This window comes from Populus trichocarpa, chromosome 17 (assembly GCF_000002775.5).
Source record: "Populus trichocarpa isolate Nisqually-1 chromosome 17, P.trichocarpa_v4.1, whole genome shotgun sequence".
Classification (NCBI taxonomy): Eukaryota; Viridiplantae; Streptophyta; class Magnoliopsida; order Malpighiales; family Salicaceae; genus Populus; species Populus trichocarpa.
In genome coordinates this window covers 7,745,864-7,765,360 of record NC_037301.2, presented here as the reverse complement: position 1 = coordinate 7,765,360, position 19,497 = coordinate 7,745,864, and the positions used below count along the sequence as shown (strand labels likewise).

The 19,497-nt window shown below is 34.4% G+C and overlaps 1 protein-coding gene and 1 long non-coding RNA gene across 11 annotated transcripts; one reads left to right on the top strand and one right to left on the bottom strand.

Annotated features, from left to right (window-relative positions):
* Positions 1-1,583: 1,583 nt before the first annotated feature.
* Positions 1,584-17,520, top strand: LOC112324652 (uncharacterized). 3 transcript variants are annotated; one of them, XR_008057674.1, is made up of 4 exons: positions 1,584-2,209; positions 14,909-15,367; positions 15,452-15,565; positions 16,234-17,520. It is a non-coding gene; the product is annotated as an uncharacterized LOC112324652 (long non-coding RNA). The 3 variants fall into 3 exon arrangements; XR_008057673.1 differs by lacking the exon at positions 1,584-2,209 and adding an exon at positions 14,242-14,715; XR_008057672.1 differs by lacking the exon at positions 1,584-2,209 and having other exon boundaries at positions 14,739-15,367.
* LOC18107275 (uncharacterized) lies at positions 15,969-18,049 on the bottom strand. 8 transcript variants are annotated; one of them, XR_002978633.2, is made up of 3 exons: positions 17,888-18,049; positions 17,629-17,748; positions 15,969-16,236 (listed from the first exon to the last, which is right to left on the bottom strand). XR_002978633.2 is itself a non-coding variant. In XM_024588534.2 (3 exons), the coding sequence occupies exons 1-3, from the start codon at positions 17,910-17,912 to the stop codon at positions 16,057-16,059; spliced, it is 342 nt and encodes a 113-aa protein (XP_024444302.1). In that variant the 5' UTR covers positions 17,913-18,021; the 3' UTR covers positions 15,969-16,056. The 8 variants fall into 8 exon arrangements, 4 of the variants coding, with proteins under 4 accessions (XP_024444302.1, XP_024444303.1, XP_024444299.1 ...); XR_002978632.2 differs by having other exon boundaries at positions 17,845-18,011; XR_002978634.2 differs by having other exon boundaries at positions 17,629-17,751; positions 17,845-18,000.
* Positions 18,050-19,497: the final 1,448 nt, after the last annotated feature.

Genomic DNA, 19,497 nt, shown 5'->3' with positions numbered 1-19,497 from the left:
AGTTTGAGAATTGAAATTAGACTTTGAAAGGTTTAATTGGTCAAATCAATGGCTTAATTATGAAATAAATTAAAGTTTAAAGGCTAATTAAGGACTTAATTTGCATATTCCTAAGACCAATAACCAACTTGTAAGTGACGTGAAATTTCAGAGGTAGAAATTGGTCAAATTAAGAGCCAAATTGAAAGGAATTGAAATTTTGATGGTCAATTAAGGATTAAATTGAACAAATTGAAAACCAAAAACTCGTCTGTAAAAGGAGCTAAACTCTAAGGCTAATATTTGAATTTGGTAGGGGGCAATTGCATGCAATTAAAAGTTGGAAAACAATTATGGGTGCAATTAAAAAGAATTGGAAGAGAAATGACCACATTTAAATTAGCCAAATCCTAAATTAAAAAACCCTAATTTCTAGGGTTTAACCTAGACGATGTGTTGTTCACCTACTGTTCATCTATTTTCCCGATAATTTTGGATGATCGAGGAGCATGTTCAGACGAATCAATGTGGTGTCTCCAACCACCTCACGGGTTGTAATCACCACCATTCAACTGAAAAACACCCCCTTTACAACCTCATGCCCATGAAATTGGATGTTTACACCCCAATTCTTCCACATAAGTCCTCAACATCTTGTCATCGATCAGTTTTCCTTTCATTTTCAAATTCTGGGTTGATCAAGTTGGCCTTTGAATGAATGAATGTGAAGCCATGAATTTCCAAATTGAGTAAAGTGGGATACAAAAAAAAGGTACATACCTCCTCTACCAACATCAGGTGGTTTCTGATGATGTTTACATCAGAGTTGCTCTAGTAAAACCTTGAAAGTGATAAACCCAATAAACCTTGATTGTGACAAATATTTTTCAAAAAAACCAACCATTTTTCGTGTGTTCACTCTTAAAGCTTTTTAACGGGTTTTTATCAATGGTTTTAAAACCTTTATCTTAAGGTCAAAAGACCAGAAATAACTCCTTGCCCTCCAAGTCTAGCAAATTCACCAAATACCCCTAAAAACAAAATCACCATTGTAAAATCAGCCCAGTTCAAGAGCTTCTAGCTGTTAGCTTTTGTTTAAAACCCTATAAATACCCCTATAATTCAGAGGAGAAAAAAAAGAAAAGAAGGAGAGGAAAAACATAGGGAAATACTTTATTAATAGACCTTAATTTGAAGGTTCAAAAGCTTAACAAAGAAGGTATAACAAGCTTTCGAAAGAAAATGAGTGAAAGGGAAAGAAGGAAAGAAATGAGAAGAAGAAAAAAACAACAACCTATATTTAACAAATTTGGAGAAGGTATAAACATGTAACAACTCAAAGGTGAAGTCCATGTGACCTGTCCATTTATGATTTTTTAATGTTTGTTATAACCCAAATTTTGACCCATTTGCCTTTTAATCTAATTTTAAGGGGTTTAAAATTTGAAATTGAAAAGATTAGAGGTTTATATGCAAAATTTGGAAACTGCAAGGACAAAAATGAGAAATGGTCAATTTCAATCCAAAACGGCGTCGTTTCAGCCATGCACAATTTCTTCTTCTTCTTCTTCTTTTGGCGTTGCAAACCCACCTGCAAAGAAGAGCAAAAATGTGAAATGACAGCGTCCCAGTCCTGCTAAAACACAAAGACTAATCCCTATCCTCATGAAGATAAATGCCCCGGGTAGATAAGGATTGAGCTCAGGTATTCGAATCCTAATGAAACCCCAACGCATCCCTCCTACCCGTGCTTATCCAAAGGCAATCCGTGCGCGAAGAGAAGACCAGGCACGTCGCCTATAAATACAGAGCTCTCGGGACGAGGAAAAGGGGGAGGAGGAGAGAAAAAGAGAGCAGCATACACAGAGACGAGAACCTTGCTATTGTCTTAGTCCCTGCATAAAAGAGCAACCCGGAATCAATCAAAAACTCAGAGGAAACCGGCAGACCCATTACCTTCTTAGTTCGTTCATCTCAAGAACTGAGAAAACAAAATAAGAGAACAGTGAGCATAAAGAAAGGAAAACACGAGCGGAAAACACAGAGACCAACATCAACTTCACTATCGTTTTCATCGCCTCCAGCAGATCAGTTTCTGCTCCAAGTCATTAGCAACAGACAAAATAAGGCCAGAAGAACACAAGGAAGAGTGAAAAGGGTGCCCTGCCAAGCATGGTTCAATTACACAGAAGGAGCTTTGCCATCGTCTTCGTCGCCTCCGGCCAACCAGGTAAGCCGCTTTCTCTGCCTTTCGCATAGTTTCAATTAATTAGCAGCACAGTGTGCAAGTGAATGTTAATTCACTTGCACAATGTAGCAACACGCGTGGATTTTTCCATGCGTGTTGCTTTGCTCGGCCAGGTCACTGGCTTGGGCCAGTGACCGGGCCGGGCTGGTTGGGTCAAGCCCAGCCCATATGGGCTGAGCTGGGCCCAACCCTAAAAAAAATAAAAATAAATAAATTGTGTATGCGTAAAAAATAAATTTATTTTTTTATTTGTTTATTCACTGACGCTATAGTCAGGAATAAAAAAATACTGATTTAAATTTATTTTGTTTTTTATAGCTACGTGATATTTACCAGCGCCAGAGTTAGAAGTATCCGTAGTTGAATATTCACTGGTGCCAGAGTCAGGAATATTACACGCAAACCATCATAGCATAAACCAACAAAATGTTAGCAATTTATGACAAAACCAACAATGCAGCCTGTCTCAGGCAGGACATTTAAGGGGTGATAATATCTTTCCTTTTGTGTAACCAGTTTCGGATCATAGAATCTCTATTGACCAGTTAGGGTTCCTAGTGACCATAATACTAGGTGGCGACTCCTTGAACAAGACATTTTCCCCTAAAAGAACAAGATGCTAGATTTCTGTTCTTTTTCAAACAAGTGTTATGTTTTAATCAGTCGCCGCGATGTCCAGGTGTGACAATGTTTAAACCTTTTTTTGATGTTTTTTGAACTTGTTTGAGTGTTATGATGTTTTTTAGTTTTGTTTTGATTAATATGTAAAAATGTTATTTTTATTGTTTAAATCTTGTTTGGAGTTGGTATTGTTTTACTAAGTGTCAGGACAACATGTTTGTGACTGATTTTGAATAAATATAGTTGTTTTGGATTCTGCCAAAAGGTGGCAGTGGGTGCTTATTGCCTTTTCTGTTTTATTAGTGTATGTTCTTGGTTCCTGAGCATGGTTTGGGTTCCAAGTGTTCAAAGAGTCAATTTTTAATCAAAATTTGATGTTTTTGTTGGCTGTCATTGGGGTTGCAGTTATAAGTTGGAATTTAATGCATATTTGTGATGTTTTAATGTTTTTTGTTAGTTATTTATATTCAACTATGCTTGGTATTGGTAATGTGGTTTGTGAGGACAAAAAACAATGTGTTTAAAGGCCTAGAAGACCAAATCTAGGTTTTGACATTAGTTTTTCAATTTTTGAAAATTTTTTAAATTTTGAGTTCATGTTCTTCGTATTAACTTTTCCTTAACCCTTTGTCTTTTTAGCTATTTTTGATTAATTCTTGGCACAGACATGTTTATCTTGTCATCTTTAGAAAATAAGATAGGGTTAAAACACATCAATAATACGTATTCATGCATTTAGATTCTAGGGTTTTTTTGACTGCCCACCAAACACATTTTAATCAAATCGTGGTTTTTGAGAGTTAATGAAAGAAAATGGATGCTTGGTTCTTGATTCACACAGGATTACGAACAAAACCTTGTCCTTGATTGCATGAAAACTTGTCTAGTTTGTGATTTGTGTTTACTGGGTTTCAGTTTGAATATTCATCGTGTTCTTCATGTTCTTAGTGTTTGATATGTTTTTGTTAGAAAATTTTATGTTTCTGTGTTTTTTTATTTAGTTTTGATCTGTTTTTGGTTTAATTGTTTGTTTTGCTTTAGTTTTGGGTCAAACCATGGTTTTCGGTTCAGTTCAAGGTTGAACTAGTATTTTCGAGTAAACCCAATTGGTTTTGTTTTGGATCAGGTATTAAGGCTTTATTTGGCTAGCTGTTATTTTAATAAAAGGAATTTAGGCTTAAGGATATGTTTGACAAACTCGCCTTTAAGCCTGTTTTGAATTAAAAATATAGAGAGGTGGTGAAATAAATTCTGATTTTGAGGTAATATTTTTATTTGAGGTAAGGAAATGCAAATCTAGATGAGTAAGGACTCAATGAGGATTTTAAAAGGATTAATTTAATTTGTTGAGGACTTAATTGTAAGAAAAATCAGTTTTTTGGAGTCAATTTGAGTGTTAATTGGAGGAAAATGGAGTGTAGGGACTGAAATTCAACTTTAAAAAGTTTAATTGGTTAAATTAGGAGCTTAATTGAAATACAAATTAAGTTTGATAGTCAATTAGAGATTTAATTGAAGAAATTCAAAACAATAACCATATCGTAAAAGGTGCAAGACTTCAAGGGCTGGAATTGACCATATCAAGGGCCAAATTGAAGATGGTCAATTAAAGGTCCAAGTGCACAAATCAAAAACCAAGGACCAAGACGAAAATGACACTAAACTTTGGAGTTGATGATTGAGTTTGGTAGGGGTGAAATTGCATGAAATTATAAGTTTGAGAAGCAATTACAGGTGCAATTGGAAGAACAGGGTCTAAAATAAAATTTATCAGATCTCAGATTAAAAACCCTAATTTCTTAGGATTTAACCTAGACGATACGTCATTCACCCATTGTTCATCTTTTTCATTGAAAGTTTTGGATGATCGAGATAGCACCTTCCAAGAGCTCGTTGTGGAGTTCTAGACCTCCAAATGACACAAGGTTTTCTGAAAATGGAAGAACAACATCCCCTCTACAACCTTATTTCCATGAAATTTGATCTTTACATCCCAATACCTCCATAAAAGTCTCCAACATTTTATCCCTGATCAACCATCATTATAATTTCAAATTCTATGCTAATCAAGTTGACATCTTTGGATAAATAAATGTGACGCTACAGACTTCCAAACTAAGCAAAGTTGGATCTGAACAAAAGATATTCACCTTCTCTATCAACTTCAGGTGGTTTCTGATAATGTTGACATCGAAGTTACTCCAGCAAAGCGTCGAAAGTGGTTAACAAAATCAGCTTAGACTATGACACCTATTTTTCAAAAGCCTCCTATGTTTTCGTGTTTTCACACTTAAAGCTTCTCAAATGGTTTTTATCAATGACTTTAAAACCTCTCTCTCAAGATTAAAGTGCTAGAAATAATTTATTGTCCTCCAAGTCTAGCAAAACCACTAAGTACCCCTAAAACCAAAACCATCATTACAAAACTAGCCTGGTACAAAAGCTTCTAGTTGTTAGCGTTTTTCCATAGATCTCTTATTTTGATCAAAAGGCTGAGCTTTGATCAATATTTTATGGAATCCATAAAAAAAAACCTACAAAAAACCCCTAAAAATACCCCTAGAAATCAAAGGAAAAAAAGGAGAAAATAGAGAGAAAAAAAAAAGAGTAAATACCCTATGAAAAGACCCTATTGTGAAGGTTCAATAGCCTAATACAAAAAGTCAAGCAATAGAAAGTGAAAGGGAAAAAAGAGAGGAAAAGACAAGGGAAGTAGTAGCCTATAGCTAGCAAGCTTGGAGAAGGTATAACCTTGTAAAAACTCAAGGATAGAGTCCATGTGGCCTACAATGTTTGATGACATTTTTTAATCTTTTTAGCATTATTTTGTGTTTTAGCATTTATATAGATTGATGAATGAAAATGTCGTTTTCTTTGCTTAATTGCTTTGAGTTAGTTGTTAATGTTTACTGGATGTATAGAATGGTGTTTGAATGTTATTCTTGCTGAAATGAAATGTTTTTTTGGAATCTTCCAAATATGACAATAGGTATTTGATGCATATTTCTAGGTTATAGTTCATGTCCTGGGTTCTTAGACTTGGTTTTTGTCCTAATGAGTCAGTTTTGGACTGAAGTTTAATGTTTTGTTGGCTGTCAGTGGGGCTGCGGTTTTGGAAGTTGAAATCTTAAGTATGTTTTTAATGATTTGATGTTATTTATAATTATTTCTGAATCAAGAATGTTTGTTAGTAACAATGTGGTTTATATGGACCGAAAAATGGAAGTTTAGAAGCCTAAAACTAGGGGTAAGCAAAAAAAATAAAAAACCGATTAAATCGAGAAAACCGGAAAAAAAAAACTAAAAAACCTAACTATGAAAAAAAACCGATTACAATTTTTAAAAAACCAACCATTTTGGTTCTATAAGTTTGAAATAAAAAAAACCGAACCGAACCAAATCCAAACCGAAAAAAACCGAGCCAAACAAAAAAATACTAAGCCAAACAGGAAAAACCGAGCCAAATCAGAAAAACCGAGCCAAACAAAAACAAACCACCAAACCGGAAAAAAATCCGAGCCAAACAGGAAAAAACCGAGCCAAACCGAAAAAACTGAGTCAAACATAAAAAAACTGGTTTTTGTTCTAAAATAACCGAACCGAACTGAAACCGGTCGATTTGAACCGGTTTTGGTTCGGTTTTGATTTTAAAAAACCGGTCTTGAGTAATAGTTTTAGGTTTTTTTTTAAAGTTTATTTTGGATTCTGCATGTTCGTACATCATCATGAGTCAATAATCTAGGTTATTCTTGCATCAATAATATGTTTTTAAGTGTTTTAATCTTAAGGTTTTGGTTTTGGACCAAAACCTTCTTTTGACAAAATCGTGTTGATTTAATGATAATCAAAGCAAATGAAACCTTGATTCTTGATCTATGCTTAATTGCAAACAAAACCATATCTTTTATTGATTGAAATTTGGTCTAGTTTAATGTTTATGTTGCTGGGTTTTATTTTGAATGTTCCTCGTGTTTTTCATTTTTCTTAGTGTTTGATCTGATTTCGTAAGAAAATTTTATGGTTTTTTTGTTTTGATTTTATTTTGGTTTAGTTTTTTTTTAAAACTTTGGTTTTTGGTTCAGTCTATGATTAAATCGATCTTTTCAGGTCAACCCGGTTGGGTCAAAATCAGGTCACTTGGTAAAAGCCTTTTGGTTTGCTAATATTTTTGTGAAAGGGTTTTTGGCCTAAAGGGTTTTTGCCATACATACCTTTAGATCTATTTTAACTGTTTCAATTTTGAATAAAAATGAGTTTTGCCAAACATACCTCAAATAAATTCTAAAAAAATAATTAAGGACCAATCTAAAATTATTTGTGGGTTCCTCGCACCTTTTTCCAAAAAACTTATTTAATATCGGGACTGTATACTTACACTTTAAGATGCGGGCCTGATATTAAAATACTTGGTTTTCACTGGAATTTAAAAAAAAATAAAAGAATTCAAAAAATATTCTCATTTAAAAAATATAAAAACATATGTTTTTTTTTACATGGCCAAGTCTCTTAAAAAATAATAAAAAATCATATTTTGAAAAAAGTAACAATATATGGTAAGTTTTAGCACTTTTTTTATATATATACAAAAAATATCTTTGCATACATTTTTATTTATTCAATAACCAGTTTATAAATCCATGAGAACTTGGTCAATATTACAATAACCCCCTTAAATGTTTTAATTCATGAGAATTCATGGTCAATATTCTAGTATAAATATTAGATTTACAAGCAGACTGATATTTAAATACCAAACATTAGTTAGAGAATTCTCAGAATTATTCTGAATATTTAGAAATTCTAATTGGAAGTATTTTTCACCACAGTATACGAGTTATGAGAAATATTTTCACCTTCCAGGATATGTGAACCTTGTCAAGGCACCTTCATGAACCCCTTCCATATGAATTTATCTGGGTATACGAGCCCATAATAAATTCAAAATGCCAGATTTATTCAAGGGAGTAAATCTTTATTCTAAGTCATAGATAGACCATCGATTAGGAACCCATCAAAACCTTTAAATCATATCTATATCATACAATGCAACTTTCAGGTAAGATGCGCAAGGGGTGTTAATATCTTCCTTAGCCACAATGAGTCTCTATGCCTTGGTAATTCTGATAAGGCCTGTATATTTGAGTCCCCTATTGACCTTGGAACGAACAATTAGGTGGCTACTCCTTGACTCCCATGACGCCACTCACGTCCACGCCCACGTGTAGCCCTCATGACCCGAGTTGTAGGTTTAGCCAGTGTACTTGAGTCTTTTTCTTCTGTTCTTTTTTCAATTAAATTGTTTTTTTAATTTCATCATTTAATATTGGGTTGATTGGGGATTGAACTTCATAATTTTCTTGATTTGCTTTCTATAAGGTTATCCCAAGTCTCATGACTCGTGTTGCAGATTTAATAGGTTAATCCAAGTTGACCCAGGTCGAGATTCAATATGTTGTTATCTCAATATTTAAACAAAATGATGTTGTCTTGATTTTTTTGTCAAACTACATTTTTACCGGTCATTTGGGTTGTCTTTATACCCGGCAAGTCGACAAGGTCATATTAGGTCAATCCCATACTATTTAATTTTTTTTTTACTAGAAAACACGTTAGCAATTCCTAAATATTATTTTTTTTACATTAAAAAAAATATTTGATCTGATTTGCAACTTAATGCAACCCAATGATATAATAAACTTACTAAAAAAAAAAATTAACATGAAAATGTAAAGATATGATTTGGGATAGGAACAGGAAGACAAATAATATTGATAAAGCAATTAATATATTTTAATGATTTCCTTAAAAATTGTGCGTTGTGCTTTATTTTTAAGAATACTTAATCCAGGAATGAGAGAATATAATCTATATTTTTTATGAATATATTATTAAATAGATATTCAACTATTTTCTTTACTTTTATGTATCTCCTTTTATTTTGTTTAATTATCTCTCATAAATAGATTCATGTATAAATTTATTACTCATGTACTTATAAATCAAAGTCATTTCAATATGATTAGGGAGTGAGATCATTTGGTTTCTCATTATGTTTTGTTTTCTTTATTTATTTACATTTTTATTTTTTTATCATGTTATCAACTGACACTCTAACTAACCGAGCATGAAAAATTTTCTTCGTCATTCTATTTGATATCATATTTAAATTCAAATTTTACCTTTATTCATAAGATCAAAACATATATGACTCTATAGCATTAAAAGACCTTCATTTCCAGAAATCTAAATTTTATCATCCATTACTAGACATTAGTCCAATTACCAGAAATTAATTCATTTACCCTCTACTAGATATTATTCCCATTTTTGGGAATCTAATTTACTTGCTCATTACTGGGCATTAGTTCCATTACCAAAAACTAATTCATCCGCCCCTTACTGGACATTATTCCTACTTCCGGGAATCTAATTTCATTGCTCATTTTCGGGCATTAGTCCCATTACCGAAAACTAATTCCTTTACCCCTTACCGGATATTATTCCCACCTTCAAGAATTTAATTTTGTTGCCCATTACCAAGAATTAGTCCTATTACCAGAAACTAATTCCTTCACCCCTTACTGGGCATTACTCCCACTTCCAAGAATCTAATTTTGTTGCTCATTACCGAGCATTAGTCCTATTACCGGAAAGTAATTCCTTCTTTTTAAAACCATAATTCTTACACATAATATCATTGCATCATCAAAACTATTGTAATAAACCAAGTAAAGAAAAAGGTTGACGTACACGACACCTACATGTTGTAGAAGCTCTAGTAGTACCTTCATGTTGTTGCACAACTCCTGTGGCTTCTCATGCATCAACAAGTATACCATATTATTTTTTATTCCATGTACATTCTATATAATGATATTTTAAATCAATTTCTTTCAATTTAACCTTCATGTCCAATTAAATCCTTTCACATTAAACAAAGTTGCGGCAAGATGGGTCGGTAAGGGATTACGTGAAGAAATTTAGTTCTTTAATTCTGGATATCGATATTATGTCCGAGGAGGACAGAATGTTCAATTTTCTGTCAGGACTTCAGCCGTGGGCACAGTTGGAGTTGCGTAGGCAGAGAGTTTCAGACTTGTCTTCGGCCATTTCGGCTGCCGATGGATTGGCAGATTTTGGAGCAGGCGCTAGCAAAGGGAATGCTGGAGCATCTTCTGATTCGTACCCACTGATGGACAGGTACGAAATGAAAAAGAAGAAGAAAGGACTTGGTGGAGGAGAACCTAAGCAGGCTGATGGCAATGGGAAGTCAGAAGCCAAGGGCAAGGAAAAGGTCTCGAAATCAAGTTCGGGCTGTTTTATTTGCGAGGGGAAGCACTTCGCAAGGGACTGCCCACTGAGAGCACAGCTTAGTGCTATTTCCGTGGAGAAGGATGGAGAAGGAACAGCATACGTAAATCCTATACGTGTGCTCGACCCTAAGTGAGAGAGTTAGTGGAAAGGGGCCAGCCTAGTCGATGAGGACTTAGGCGTGGCCAAACTGCCTTGGGCGAGGCAGCATGGGGGAGTTTCGTAACTTTGACGATGGACAAATCATGGTGACGAAAAGAGAACTCTAGGCGTGAGGATGCGCCAACGAAAAACACACTGCATGGAATTAGGCAGCGATGGACAGCGGCAGCCTTGCATGGGCAGAGGCGAATTCGGCAGGATGAGTTGATTGCTGTACAATGGACAAGTAAGATTTCTTTCAATTTTCATTTCACATTAAATCTATTTTCTTAGTTAACTCAACAAAAAAAACTTCTACAACTCGTACACATATATATATTCTCAAACTTCATTTTTCTAACCATTACCAATTTAAATCTCACATCAAGAACTACTACTATCAAACAAGTCAATAAGCACATTCATTTCCTTCCAATTAGGCATACGAAAATCATTTATTTCTTAACACGTTCTTCAGAACACAAATAAATTCACTAACTCTTACCCATTCTCTTTACACATTCAAAAGTTCTAATAAAACTCAATGACAATTTCATCAACATCTATAGTTTCTCTTTCATATGATGATGTTCATACATGCATTATATCACACAAACAATATCACATTTGCATCAATTTATTTATTTATTCTTTTTTTTTTGGTCGGCACCCTAACTTCTTCTAATACTATGATTTATTTTAAAATACATTTTATTAAATCTTTCTTTTCATGAGAAGTCAAACACATTCACAATAACATTAATCTTTAGGTTTAATATCCTCCCTTAATTTCAAATTTTTTAACAATGTAAACATTTAAATCTACGTAACCTAACTAAACTCATTTAAAATCATTTCCTTCACAAAATTATACATTAATTTATCACAATATTACTTAACTATGCATAATTATATTACACAAAATTTAGCACCTCAGTGGCCAACCATTGAGCCCTTAATAACCTCGTGATTTTCTTCATTATTTCAACCAATTTCATCACTCAACACAACTTAATCTAACTCAATTTGTTTAATTTATAGTTAATTTGCATTTCTCCTAAATCTCCACCATAAATCCTAGCATTAATTTCATAAATTAAATTTCAATTGTTATTCATTTCATACAACTTGCTAGATTAACTTTAGAACTCCTTACCGAACAGTCAAAACTTTCCGCATTCCACCATTTTTTCCTCTCTTTCTTCACCTTTTCTCTCATACTCAATCCTCTCTCTCTCTCTCTCTCTCTCTCTCTCTCTCTCTCTCTCTCTCTCTCTCTCTCTCTCTCTCTCTCTCTCTCTCTCTCTCTCTCTCTGATCTTTTTTAGTTTCTAGTGTGGATGTGCTTTTCCTCTCAAAACCCTCTATTTTCACTCATAAACCTTAATCCAGCCCTTCAAGATGAAAGAAAGGAAGAAGAAGTGAAATTATGTTTTCTCTCTTACTACACCTGTAAGGTTATATCAGGGATAATAGTAAAATGGTCTGACCATTTTGAAAACGGTCTAACCAGTTTATGTAAATCAGTCTAGCTATTTGTTAAAATGGCTAGATTGTTTTTGCTACTGGAAAAATATACATTTTTAGCAAAAAACTCCTTTTCTTTTATCTTCTTATCCCCTTTTTCTTTTCATTTACTATTTTATTTCATTACACCATAGTTTTTATTATATTATTATTTATTTATTTTTCCCGGAATTTACATTCTTCCCTCATACAAAACTTTCATTATCAAAACTTAATTCATATCTGAATTTGAGAATAACTCTGGATATTGTTTTTCTTATCTCTGACTCTCATTCCCACATTATTTTCAAAGTATCTTTATAATGAATATTTTCTTGTTTCTTAGTTCTTTTTTCACTTTTATCTAGTATTTAGATTGGATGTACTTCTAAAGTCAAGTCCTCCTTTATCTCTAGCAGAACTTGTGGTAACACCCAAATAGGGTCCATCACAACTTGCTTACCTCTCCATCGATCCAACACAATCAGCATGTCATAGGACATACTTGCAATTTTATGTGCCTTAGAATTGACTGCCTTCATGGAGGTATGGCTACTGCTCAATCTCAAACCAAGAGCTTTCACTAATCGATCAACCACAAATGTGTAGGTTGTACCTGAATCTAGTATGGCGTCAATTGGTTGTTCATTCACACTGATCTGTTCATACATTTGATCTCCTGCCCCTGACTTTCCTTTTCGCACTGCATCAATCCTCGCCAAGTCTTGATCAACAAGACTGGTTTCAACAGTTGTATCCCCTGATTCAGCTACTAGGTAGTTTAGCACACGCATAGGATTGACGTGCGTAACTACCCCCTCATTTTCATCGCTATCTCCAACCCGAATAACATTTAGCTTCTCATTTTTTGGACATTCTCTCGCAAAGTAAAGACAATCACAAATGAAGCAAGCAAAGTTTGGTTTGGTACCTTTACCTTGTGCACCCATTAACTTAGACTTGCCTTTATCCGTGGTAGCCTTCAATGCACCCTCATCGAACTTCTTCTTTTTCTTTTCCTCCTTGTCCTTTACCTTAGACTTAAAGGAGGCTGACACATAGCCCTCTCTAGTAGTTGATTTGAAATCAACCAAGTTGTTTATAGCAGCAATAACGGAGGATAGATCTTTTACTTTTTTATCATCTTAGTTTCGTTTGTGTCTAAGGTTGAAGTCCATACATGAATTTGAATAAATAGTCCTCCTCGGACATATTCTCGATGTCGAGAATAAAAAAACTGAAAAATTTAACATACTCACGAACTGATCTTTCATGTCTGAGCTTTATCAATTCCTCTCGCGCAATCCAGGATGTGTTGTTTGGAAGGAACTGTTCTTTCAGCTCTCTTAATCTTGGGATGTCCAGCACTTAAGTTCTCTTCGATTCTCGTCCTCCACCAAAGTTTAGCATCACCCGTGAGATACATCATAGTGAGATTCACTTGTTCAGCCACGCTGATCTTCATAACACTAAAGTATTGCTCTATATCCCACAAGAAACTTTCAAGTTCCTTAGAACTTCTTGCCCTACCAAAAGACTTCGGTTAGGAACATTACGCTTTGATGTACTTACCCCACTTGGAGAGTTTATTACTACTTGTTTCAGAATGGAAATAGTTTCTTCGGCAGCTTCCAATCGTTCACTCGATTTTTTCGCAAGAGAAATGTACAAACTTTCAATCCTTTCAACACTTTCCACAGCTTCCTTTAATCGATCAATGATAGAGCATTCTTCACCTTCTTCCTCTTGCCCTATCAAAATCTCAAGACACACCAAACGTTTCTGAATAACTTCCATAACTTCGAGCTACACGATCTTAGAACGAACCAGGCTCTAATACCTCACATGGTTAATTTTTTCACCCTAAAATTCAGCCCTATAGTCTAGTCTCTACCATACTAAGCCTTGCCTTCCCTTTCACTTATGTTTACCTATAACTATGTGTTTCACTCACCCAAAAAGGTTTCCATAATTTTCTTGTCATAAGCAAATAATCAACACAAGTACATAATCTTAAAGCACACACCAAATACAGAAAAATCTCTCAACCTTTATTAATCTCGTAAGCAAAAGATTTACACAATACAAATGTGTGTGTGTTATGCACAAAGATTTCATGTTGTACAACCAAGGCCTTCCAAGCCTATTTATAGACAACTATGAGAGGTTACAAAGCATATAACTACCATCCTTACTTTTTAGAAAGTGGTGGGGCATTTTCTCCTCCATGTTCCCATGAATTTAGTGAATGGTTTTGACTTATGATCGCATGATCTTAGTGTCTTGAGAAGCAATCCTAGTCATGTCCCCATGATCTAGACACCTATTTTCCTCGTGATGTCATGATCGTAACCGTCATAACTACCTACCATACTATTATAACTGTAACCCAAAATCTGTTTGTCTAAATGTCAACCCTCTACTGACATTTCAGCTATATTTTTGCCACCTTAAAAATTCTGTCATTCAAGTTCAGTTTCATGCCAAGTCAAGGACCCATGACTTGCAGCAATCAATAAAGTTTCCTGCCGAATTCATTGCTCCCCAATGTGAGCTGCCACTGTCCTTCACTGCCGAATTCTAAGCGGTGTCCATTCGTCAGTGCGTGCTCATGCCTAGAACTCTAACAGGGCACGTGTTTTCCACTTATTTCCTTCATCTCCTTTCTTTCCTTTACAAGGGTGAGAGATTAGGCACAAAATAAACAGCAAATCGAGAAGAAAAATAAGGCATGTCATAGAAAAGAAACTTGCAAGGAGAGGGTGAGGATGTTCGGAACCAATCTGATGAAGGAGGCATCAGGTAGAAGAAGAGGGATCCGCGATGGACTAGAGAAAGTTGCAGAGGGAGGAGAGAGGATAGGCACGAAATAGGGAGAGGAAAAGGGAGGCGAATGGAAAAGGAGAAAAGGTGAATGAAATCTTCTCCCTTAAAAATTCTTATAAGAAGAGTTCAAGCCTGTGACGTTCATATAAGAAGCTTGAAGGGTGTATCAATTTTTGTTTTGTATGCCCACAAACATGCTTGATTATTGTTCAAGCCTGTGATGTTCTTCTCTGTTTCTGATTTTTTATGTTGATCTGTTGTTTTTGGTGGTGCGCAGACATGTTAGTGAATTTCATACGAGCATTCGTACTTGTAAGGATCGATGTAGGCAAGGCTGGGTGGTTCATGTTCCTGCAAAAGAGAAAAGTCATGAGAAGTTGCACCTAAAGTGCAAGGAGTGGATTTAAAAAGTTACTTCTTTTTTAAATGGAAGATGATTATCTTTTTTTCCCATGCATCGTGACCCATTTACGTTGATATACTTATCCGTTTATGAGATTAGAATCGATGGATGATTGACAAAAAAAAATGCCTGTAGAGGAGCGCGTGCACCTTTCCTGTTTGAATTTGATTGTTTACCTGCTTCTTGCTTGGACATGGTGATTTTTTTTCCCTTTTTACTCCCTTGCAGGCTGCTTTGAGCTTCAAAGCCACTGGTTTACCCAACCTTGAGTGGGGCTCCTGGTTAAGGAACTCAAAGATCGATGCAACCATGAAAATAAACTAGGAGAGAAAGGTACGATATGAGTTTCTTTCAAGTCAAGATTGACGTATCAACGTTAGAACTAAATAATCAATCCAAAGAACTATGATTATTAAGGCAACAAAAGAAAGCAGAGTGTGGAAATGGATGTTCTAGGACAGACTGCTGATGCCAGAGTGAGCATTTATAGACCTAGAAGGGCTTTCTAGGAAGCTATTGTATAAGCATTTGGTATGTTTCTTCTTAGTCCTGAATGTTGTAGCTGATAAAATGTTGTTTCTATGTTTTTTCACTTCCTATTTCTTTGTTAAAGACATGAAGAAAGAAAAAATATATAGAAAGATGAGACTCCACACCTGCAGAAAAAATTGGCCAGCCCTCTTAACATTTTCATTTGCTTTTTTGGTTCAACCTTTGTTGCTTTGTATGACTTGGAATTATTGATCTTGAGAAAGTCTTTTACTCTTTTGCTTGGTTGTTGCAACTCTTTTCTCTTTGTTTTTTTTTTTTTTAACAAGAGTATTATTACGAGTGTTCCCAAAGACACGCTGTTAAGTTTGTTCCGCAGCAAAGTATACAGAAACTTCAAAACTTTAACCATGATGCTGACGACTGGACTCTATAAACCTAGTAATTATAGTAACACAGTAGGAGATTCATTCTCCTGTAAAGCTTATGAATTTTCAGGAGACAAATGATTGTGAAATTAACAACATAAAATATCAAGATTGTTCTAGCAAGTTCTCTAAATATAAGTTCAAGATGTATCTCCCTGTCGACAAAACATCAAGTCTCTTCTCGCTAGGTTCATACTTCCCCCTTCGAAGCTGGTATCGATGAGTTACAGATGAAATGGTATATGCTTGCCCTTCAATTGTCACGCTTTCTCCACATTGCAGGTTCTGCTACACCAGGAACAACTTAAATGAACAAGAAATTTTTTTTGATGCACAATAGTAACATCAAATTCATCCGATGAACAAAGATACAAGCATAAGAAGATGACCAAGGACAGACAGATCACTGAATTTTCTGTTTCTAGTGTACACGGACCACAAAAGAAGGGTCTGCATTTACAACTCATAAACGCAAGGAAAACAGCTCATTGTTTCGTAATTTGACCCCATATTATAGCCATCAGTCTTTTCCCAAATGAGAGGATACACAGAACATGGAATTATGGTGCTGCAAGAATACCCTAATTTCCCCAATTCCTTTTGGGGAACCCCCCATTTGTGGAGCAGTGGAAGCCTGGACAGCATTTAAACAATATAAAAGCTGATATTTATTCCTCTTCTTTTATCCTTTATAAGTAGCTCTGGTATCAGCAAGCAGGTGAAAGGTATCTCAGGGATTTGTACCTTTATCTATGTTGCGATGGCGACCTCTTAACTTTTCTTTGCAGTAGCCTTCTATGTATGCATGTGTATATCCATTCAAACTTTATGTTGAATCCTCTTATTTATGTCGAGTTCTCTTATCTGTGTCATTATAAGGTCAATTTTGGAGATTTCTTACAATAATTTGATTACACGCAAGTTACATCAGGGGAGCCATAGAGCTGGAAAAGGAGCGTTGAGGACTGGAGTGAGGATCCTAGGACAAACATGAGAACCTCTTCCCATTCCACCAGGTGATCAACACCAAACCTTCTCTCTGTGAAGAATTAGGCAAGCACCAAGTGCAGTGTACCTTTCAGTTCTCCAATAAGCAAATCAAACTTCTGATGTGCTATTGCCCACATTCATTCAGTTTATTGAGGAAGCTGTGAACAGCAGACATAGCACTCCATCCAATTTCTGCCCTCCCCTTTATTATTTAACTTTGCTCCTCCTTTGACATCATTTAATTTAAGCACAGCATGCATCTTTCATATTGCTAACCTATGCCAGCATTCATTAATTTGTTTGTGTTCTCTCTCAGTTATTCATATCATTAGTTCATTAAATATAAAATAAGACAGAACAGAAAGGATTGTTGCCTTTTGCCTTAACACCCAGAGTGCTCTTTCTAAAGGAACAGATTTTAGCTTTGATTTATTTTTTATACCAAAGCAGCTGCAAATCACAGCCGAAATCTCACATCTACGGTAACAACTTTTCCATTTCCATACATACCCAAAGCATCGCATGGTAATTCTCAACTGCATTGCACTTTCCTCTAATTTATCCACTCAGAAAAACAAACCCTTAAATTATGTAGCAAACAACCCCATGGTTAGCAAAGATCTCCCAAAACACGAGTGTTCTGTGTTTGATGTTTGAAGAAACAAATGAAGAAAAAGAAAAACTTACAGGGGGAAAGCAACGGATACCAAGATTCTTTGGAGGAGGTGTAACTTCAATGACTTTATAAGGGTAGGAACGATCTCTGTCTCTTTCTTTCTTTCTGCATGTTACATCAAGTGCTGGTGTCTGCTGCCAAATTATATAGTTAAAGAGCAATTACTGAAAAATGATGATATGTGAGAAGACATGAATAGATCAATTACGAATCAATTAAAAGAAAACCTCCGTGAATTGGTGATTGATTGTCACACCTTCTGATACGCACCTACATTCCAAGACGCCATTGTCATGCTTCTGCTCTCTCTCTCTCTCTCCCCCTCTCTCCGCGTCTACTTTCTTTCTTTTGCGTGTCTGTAATTGAGAGTTGAAGAGTGGAAAAAGGAAAGCCACAAAAATATAAAGATCTTTTCTTTTTAACAATTAAGAAGAAAAGACCAAAAAACATGAAACAAGAAAAGAGGTGCTAATTTTAGGAAGATAGATACTTTAATTTTGAAAAACAAAATTCTAAAACTTGGTCATTCAATCTATATCGTTTGTTTGTTTTTGTAATTGAAAAATATTTTTATAAAATTTTGATTTTTGATTTTTTAAATTAATTTTTTTTAATATTTTTAGATTGGTATGCAAATATCAAAAATAAATTTTTAAAAATAAAAAAAATATATTATTTTAATATATTTCCAAGCAAAAAATAACAGCTGCTAAAATATCAAATAGGCTCTATAAATAATGATTATCTCTAATGTTAAACCTTGGTTTCTTGAGTAATTTTTTCTAAAAACTCAATCATATAGATTTAAACACAAGTCTAGAGAGAAAAGAAGATTGCACAAATTAAAATGCATGAAATTAAATAAACTAATAAGGAAAAAAATAAAAACCTTTCAGGAAAAAAAAGACAAATAAATTTGTAGCCAATTGAATATGTAAGTTTAACTATAATTTACATAATAAAACTCTATTTATATCGTTATAGAGTTTGAATTCTATTTACATAAATATTTCTAAACATATACATATATTGGTATCACATAAAAAAGATTATTAAATGTTAATACAAGACAAATCTCTCTTTTATTGAATAACACTTGAATCTTAGTCTAATCTCTCGTATTTAATTAGTTATTCCATTGATGATTCTCGCTCTAAATAGGATGTTATCTCTCTCGTTGTGTGTATTTTCAAACTCTATTTTTTGATTGCTTTCTTATGAGCAATAGTGACTCTTGGTCCCTTGGTTGACTAGTTCATTGCTTCTTCAACACTCCTAGTCGATTAAGAACTCCTCCAACTCAATCGATTCTTTTAACTCATAAACGATTTTAGTTTTCTTCTCTTATTTTGTGATGAACAATCATTGTTCTTTATGCTTGATACATGTACGTTTATTTCAGGTGTAAACAATGCCTCTCATGTTTCTTTATTTCTTAAATGAAGGATTTTTAACCCTATCAAACTTGTACTAAAACCAATTAAGTATTATATGGAAAATAATATTTTTCACCTAAATCAATTTGATTTGAAAATTACACGTTCTTTAGATTTTAGGCATGATATTTAGGTTAAATTGCACCTAATTCATCATCTCTTACAAAATCTAAATATTCTCTAAAAACCCTAGATAATTTTTTTGTAAAGATTCAACGAAGAACCTTAAATAATCTACGTTCTTTCTAAAATTAAAATGGTAACTTTAAATTTTGCTCTAAAATAAACCCTCTTAAATAGACTACACATTGAATGGTCTACTATGAGTGCTAGTCATAGCAAAAAAAGGAGAATATTCCGGCTCATTCTACCAAAAGATACCTTAGAATGAGGAAGATCTTCACATTTCCTACACTTTGAAAGAGAAAGAATTCATCTTTAAGA

Coding starts and splice junctions, on each gene's coding strand:
- LOC18107275 (XM_024588531.2), bottom strand. CDS start 17,912: ATGACAATGGCGTCTTGGAATGTAGGTGCGTATCAGAAG. Junction 17,752..17,873: donor ATGTAGGTGCGTATCAGAAG/GTGTGACAATCA, acceptor ATAATTTGGCAG/CAGACACCAGCACTTGATGT. Junction 16,240..17,628: donor GTATCCGTTGCTTTCCCCCT/GTAAGTTTTTCT, acceptor TTCCTGGTGTAG/CAGAACCTGCAATGTGGAGA.